This window comes from Rhizophagus irregularis, chromosome 7 (genome assembly GCF_026210795.1).
Source record: "Rhizophagus irregularis chromosome 7, complete sequence".
In the NCBI taxonomy this organism is placed as follows: Eukaryota; Fungi; Glomeromycota; class Glomeromycetes; order Glomerales; family Glomeraceae; genus Rhizophagus; species Rhizophagus irregularis.
In genome coordinates, this window is record NC_089435.1 from 4,161,247 (window position 1) to 4,168,985 (window position 7,739).

Sequence of the window (7,739 nt, forward strand, 5' to 3'; positions counted from 1 at the left end):
AATCTTTATGATACGACATGTAGCTCTAAATTAATTAGTTGACAATAAACCGATATTGTATAGTGTATATAAAAGAAAAAAATTTCATGGATTAATTTCGTGGAAAAGGTTTATTTGTAAAAAAAAAAAGGATTTTTTTTTTTCGGTTAGGGGTTAAGGAAATAAATGTGGAGCGTGTCACTCATTAAATTTAACGTGATCAACTATCTTTATTTTTTAACTATAAATTAGAAATTTCCCGGCTATCCAGGAAATAAGTATAAACTCAGCTACTAATCACTCGCAATTTTCAAAAATTAGTATGAAGGTAATCATGAGTGAGATTATTTCATGTGAAGGGGAACATTAGGGTTTTCGGGAAAAAACCCTATTATTCTAAACTCCCCATGAAATAAATGGGTAACGTGTCACTCATTAAATATTAACTATTTTAAACTTACCTATTTTAAACTAAAATTAGTAATCTCCCGGCTATCTATATGAGGCCGGGAAATAAGTAAACGAAGATTCCCAGTCATTTATAAACTCAGCTAATCATAAAAAATCAGTACGGAGGTAATCATGAGTGCGATAGGGAATTACTACTATTAACTGTTAATGACTCTCATCAAATCAAACGTTGAGTACTGTTTCAATTTCAATGAGAAATTTATAAAAATAATAATGTAAAAAAAAATGTAATAAATAAATTATAATAAATTATTAAATTATGTAAGATACTTTTATTGCAATTCAAAGTTTATTAAATTACTCGCCTTTTACAATTCATATAATTCATATTAATCCTGATTAAAAACCGATCGTTAACGCTTCTCCATTTTAAAGAATATATATATATAGGTGATAATAAAATACTTGTTTGATTTTCCTATCTAACGATCTTGCCCATCATTGCAAAAATCATACTTTGTGCGATGTTTAATTAGTTTTTAATTCTGAATGTGCATAATTATCAAACATCCAAAATAACCGGGCGTCGAAATCTACCAGTCTGAATTATGTAAAATACCTATAAAAAACGGAGAAATAAATAATAATAAATTACATATGTACGATAATAAGTCAACCGAGTCCACGATTGCCAAAGCAATCCATCGTCATATGGAATGGTAGCACTAATGATGAAAGTCTAAATATTATGTAATTTCGATTGAAAAGTAAACCATCATGCAAAAAGTAGATTGTTACCTGTTTAATGATTATTTAACTACTATAAAGCCCAACTAACACAGAATAAAAAAAGATGTAAAGAGCTGAAAAGTTACTTGATGATTTAATCAAAGAGACGACCAGCACCAGTAAAACCCTTAAAATCACATCATTGCAAGCAACAATTTTAGTTGAGATAAACTTACGAGAGGGCAACCTAAATATTTTAAAAAGGAAAGAAAAAAGAAAGAAATATTGAAAGAGAAACTTGCAGTATTTGACATAACCAATAAATAGCTTAAATTAATCGTATATTAATCCATGCAAATACTACTAACCAAAATAGAGTTCTTCCAACGTGATATAGCGCATTATATTCAACCATTTTCGATTATTTGGACCTAAATTAATATTATATAAAATTATAAATATAGGTAATAAATAGTATTATTAATTATACTATGCATAGTTAATATTTAATGCTGCAAGTTATAATAGCCACATGCCAAAGCGTGAGAATCTGATAAGCGATGCCAAGAAATTTATTATGTTACATCTAGAAAATCTACCAGTTAAATTTCCGAAGTCATTCACTTTCATTAAAAGAAAGTTTAATTAATCCACGTGAACAAATTATAATATATACGTCATAAAAATGATTAAGCTTTTATCGTTACATTATTATCATCAATCCGTAAACCTTAAATCAATAAGTGCGAAAAATTATTATTTCCCCTCAAATATATGTTTGTTGTAAAAAAAAAAAATATCTTACCAAAATGGTCGATAAAAACATACACCAGAATGGCATTTCATTTCTAATTGTGGTATTGTATCACAATACAATGTGAAATTAAAAAATTAAAAAATCAGGGCGTAAAAAAAAACTTGATAATCATCATGTTCATTTATAGTTTTGGATACATTCTCAAAGTTACACGATGCGTTGAAAAAAAAATTTATCATATCGCCGTACATTAATTTGTCTAAAATAAGACTTCGTATAATAGTATTTACATGGAATGAGTGGTACAATAACTAATACTTGAACCCATATACAAGTGGTATGACAAACGCGGTTTAATAAATTCATTAAATGATAAAATTTAATTTTCGCTTGAGAAATAAACTGTCCTATTTTGAAAATATACTATCAGGTAAAATTGCATATTCTAGCTAGATTATGATTGGCTACAATGGTATATAATATTTTATATTGTTTTTGATTTTGAATATGTAATAATATAATCGAGAGTTTTGTTTGATTACAATGTCTAAGCTTGGAGAATTTCATTATTTGATATCTTAGATATTAACTTGATTTGAATTTTTAGTTATATTTTTATAATTAATATACATTTTTTATTTTTTTACAAAAGAAATTTTATAATCTTCATTTTTCAGGAGTTGATATATATATATATATATTTCATTAATTTTCAGTTACCCATTTGAATTCTTTATTATCACTAATATCAAGTAATAAAATATCACTTTCATCTTGTCGATTATAACAGCAACCTATTAAAAATTAATTTGTTAGGAACACAATAGATTAATAAATATAATGATTGATTGATAAAAAAAATTGGATAATTACCAAATGATATAAGCATATAATTGTCCATTACATTTGCTTTATGCCAAAATCTAGATCTTGGAATATCTCCAGTAACCTTTGGAATATACCAATTAAAATTTATTGTATTTAATACATAAAGTGCATCTGTCTTGGGAAGATTTGTTTTTCCTCTTCCCCCAAACATTATCACACTATTACCATCCAAACCTATTAAAAATAAAAAAAATAAGAAATAAGAAATGAATAAATAATATAATATAATATAGTATATTTTAATACTAACCAAGAACGACAGAAAAAAAATCTCTATTTGAAGGGACTATATCTCCTGAAGTTAACTATATAAATAAATGTTAAATAGTAAATAATAAATTTTATATCTAATTTAATTTAAATTGGCTTTACCTTTTTGCTCCAGCTATTATGAATTGTATCATATAGATATATCTAAATTAATTAATATGTATGTATATATGAATGGTATGTATGTATAATATAAACTAATATAACATAATAAATGATATAAAATATATATATATATTATAAATTTACCCTACGGAATGCCGATTCTCCTTCAATGTCAAAACGACCTAAATAATATATATATATATGGAATTTAAAAAAAGAATTTGATGATAAAATTATAAAGAATTGAATTACTTACCAATATAAAGGATAATTTGATTGGGTAATAAGGTAGCACCATAATCACCTCTTCCAGTAGGAGCATTAAATAAGCTTCCTTTTTCCCAATTTAAATTTATCGTATCTAAAATAAGCATATCCATATCTATTGAATAATCATTAAATACTAACCCATTTGGTAAAGTTTTACCAAATAAATACATTTTCCCATTGTTAGCTATAACTCCAGTCAAAAATTGCTTTCTAATAGTATTATCACCAATTATTTGTGGATTGTCCCATTTATTATATTTTGGATCGAATGTATAAACCAAAGCCATTGCACTATTATAAACTCCATATAAGAACAAAGTATTATTATTTACACCACCTACGACTGATGTTGCGCCATAATGTGAAGGAACAATATTATTATACGATAAATCTTTCCATAATAAATTTTTAGTATTAAATTTCTTTGAAACATCGAGATAGAAAAATTCATGGTCACCATTATATCCGCTTCCTCCTAAAATATATAATTTATTATCGATAATTGTAGCAGTATGATCATGTCTTTTCATTGGAAAAAATATATAATATGATTGACAATTTCCTCTAATTAATAATTGAATTAGAATCCATAATAAAAAATATGTTAAGAAATTCTTTGTCATGATTAAATTATAATTTTCTTTCTTTTTAAAAAATAAATAAATAAAATATTTCCCATTCGAAATATTATTGATTTTTTTTTTGTTTATTATTTTTTGAAAAAAAAAAAAATTTTTTTTTTTTTTTTTACTTTCAGTTAGCGTTTATATTTGCAAAGTATTGTTAGTATTATCATATATCTTTGTGATCAATGATCTAACCATTATTAGATCTAAAAAATTTGTTACACTGTTACATGAAAGTCCAAACCATTTTAATGTTTATAAGTACTTTTTCGGAGGACCCCGAGGTAGGGTCATTAGTAATTTGTTTGAAATTTTCCCCGAGTATTGCGCTTAAAGGCCAAAATTAGAACACATGAAATTTTTGTTCAATAGAGAAAATTTTTTTTACAAATAATTTTTATTTATTTTTAAAATTTTTTTTTTTTGATAAAAATAACGAGAATAAAAAAAAATATTATTTAGACGCCCAATACTTTACCTATTTTAGTTATTTTCGGGATGTCCCAATTTTAATTTTACTAATTAACATTTTTAATTTAATATTTTTAAAAATTTAATATTTGTAATTTAAAAAAAAAAAAAATTTTTATTTAAAAAAATTCTTTTTTGGTTTGAAGATTTAAGTTTTATCTATGGTGGATAATGATGGAATCTTCTTTAATCATTCGCAATATCGATCTTTGATTAGTCAATCAAAATATCACGTGATCCAATTAAGTTTTGTTAAATTACGCATTTGAAATTCCCAAGTATGAGAAAAAGAGTAAGGGGTAAAAAAGGTTTCAATAATAATAATAATTTTATAATATATTATTTTTATTTTTATTTTCAAACAGAACGATTGAGAATATGAATTTTTAAATTAACAAACATATTTATATATATATATACTTACATTTTGCATGTCATTTGCTTATTAATAATATTTAAATAGAAAATTCTGTCTGATCAGCAACCTTCTTTGCGTAATTTTGATCGATTACTTTTTATAGAAAAAAAATTATTTTATTGATAGTCTTATTAATCCCTTTTATATATAAGATTGATTTCATTTAAAAACTCCTTTAATTTGAGGAAAAATAAAAAAGAAAGTTCCATCAGAATCTCTAATTATATTTAATTCTTTCATCTTGAATAAAAAAAGAAACTTTTTACGTAAAATTTTTTAAAAAAATTGAGTTAATTATAAACCATATTTATTTTTTATTTATATTTTTATTTATATATTTATTTATATATTTATTTTTGAGTATCCCCAATTTTCTCATAAATGAATTCAGAGAATCAAATTTATTGTACTTGTTGTTCAAGAATAATAATATTGTCAAATGATTGTATTTACCCATTGATGTAAGGGTATTTATTTCGACAATGAATAATAGCTTTGACGATCATACATAATAATTGTATATGTTATAAAAGTATTCTTTTATTATTTAATCAAAAAAAGTTAATTTTACTCATTTCGATCTCCGAACTAATTCCGAACTCCGTTTTACCTTATTAAGGAATTTCACAATTATGTATTGTGAAAATCTGTGACAATACTGTATATATTTATTATAATGAAATTGTTGTAGTAGTTTAAAAATTGTGCAAAATAATTTTATCGTTTTATTCTCTAAATTTGATTTTGTGAAGTTAACGGTAGAATTCATATAATAATAAAGTAGTAAAGTAGTATTGGTCTGGTGACTATTTAAATGGCGTGAGATTTTTATCTAACAACAGGTTTTAACGTCCTTCTCCCCGTTTGGTGAGATATAAATAGTAATTCCTCATACTTTATACTGGTTTATTATCATGTTTACTTTGGTATACCTCCTTAATAACAAGATTGTGTAGGAAATTTCACATTGAAAACCGGTAAGGTAGATCCATGTTATTTCGTATAATATAATAAAATAAATATTAATCAAATTAATAAATTAATAAAATTCATTATCGATTATTCATCTTATAAGAGTGTCGATGTTCGAAATAAGCCAAAAATTATTATCATCAAAATTTAGTATAAAAAAGAACCCATGAATTATTTGGCAAATGACGAACTGGACATAATAAATTCATGAAAGTTGCGATTTGCGGTAATTGGATAACGAATTGAATGTGAAGAAAGATGAAAAAATGTGAAGAATGTGAAGATTTAAGAATATTTTAAGCATTAAATTTTTGTTATCCGAATAAACTTAAATTTTAAAATTTCTAGATAGTTTAGTTTTGGATGTTAGTTATCACGTTTGAGTCACGCCACTTAATCAGGAGACGGATCTGCATCTAGATATTGTAAATCGGAATTAGTTAAAAATATTGAAGTCTAAATTGAGTCGAAATACGCCATTGATCATATACTGTAATTATAAACTTGAATGCAACTTCGTATCACATCACATGCAATTATCTTATGATTTCTTGTTAAATAAAATTGGTTAATAATGATTAAAGACAAAATTATATTACCATAACAATTAATAATCGGATAAAAGTGATTGCTTCGTAAATCTTTAGTAGTAATTTTTTTTAAAAAAAGTTTGTAAGAAAAAAAAACTAAAAGGTATTTTTTATATTTTGGAATCTTTTTAAGTCGGATGTTCTCATTCATACTTTTAAGTTTTATAAGTTTCGTTGCGAAACTTATTTTTTTTTTCTTTAAAAACATGATACTAACATTTCTTCCTCTTTTATTCTTACCATGTTTGTTGTAAGGATGTTAGAATGAAAATTAAGGCAACAGGGCAAGAGGAAGAAGATGAAGAAAACACGTAAACATTCCTTCAGGTTTCCAATTACATCAAATGGGAGGTCCTATTTTAACTCCATTCCAACGCAGTACTTATCAAATCGTTTGAGCAAATAGTTACGAACTCATAAGTAATGGTGTCCCCGTCTTTAGACTGAGACAGCAAATGCAACAGTCAATTGAGTGTGAAATTTATACATCCTATATTTAAATAAGTAATATTAAAAGAAAAAAGAAAATAGAGATTAAGGTACAAGTTAGAATATAATATAGTTAAAAACTGGTTCAAAATGATGATATTGAAGAGTTTGATGATGATCACAATATTGAAGAATACATCCAATATGGGATCATAATTCAAGATTTTGTACGAGATTTGGCAGAAATGAATACAATTTGTAAGTTTATATATTATAATAAATTTCTGTTATTCTTCTAATTATTTTATGTTACTAATTTATTAATTTCTAATTTTTTTTAGAAAATGATCAATATTGATTATCTAAAAACTATATTTAACTTGATTCGATTTACATAGTTCATTTAAGTTCATTTAATTCTTGCATTCACATCTTTGGATGCAAATATTGATGAAAATCTTGTAAACGAGATGGGTTTACACTTTCAGAATTCAGGGTGCTCTATATCATCAAATTGGTGGTTTAATGCCAAAAGATGATAGTTAACAACTATCATTTGCTCAGATTTAGTTTGAAATTTAATCAAGTACATAACTTTACATAATCTCGACTAGATGTGAAATGATTGCAAAGGGATTCCCAACGATATAGTAATTTTCAAGATGCATCATCTCGATTTAAGTCTATTTAATTATCAGGTGATTTACACTAGAGAGTGGTCAAATAGCTGTAGATGAACTTGATAAACGTTTAGGTGCATAAATGTTGACTCCAGTTTATTAATATATCTTTCAACTGGTGAATTTAATAAAAGACAAAAAGGA

The 7,739-nt window shown here is 25.0% G+C and overlaps 1 protein-coding gene across 1 annotated transcript; it reads right to left on the reverse strand.

The window, feature by feature from the left end:
- Positions 1 to 2,205: 2,205 nt before the first annotated feature.
- OCT59_027652 (uncharacterized protein) lies at positions 2,206 to 3,939 on the reverse strand (the record flags this gene model as incomplete). The annotated part of the gene is made up of 6 exons (XM_025319608.2): positions 2,206 to 2,670; positions 2,750 to 2,938; positions 3,015 to 3,069; positions 3,137 to 3,178; positions 3,284 to 3,321; positions 3,396 to 3,939. 6 exons carry the CDS (start codon positions 3,937 to 3,939, stop codon positions 2,582 to 2,584), a joined length of 957 nt encoding a protein of 318 aa, XP_025173418.2. The 3' UTR covers positions 2,206 to 2,581.
- Positions 3,940 to 7,739: the final 3,800 nt, after the last annotated feature.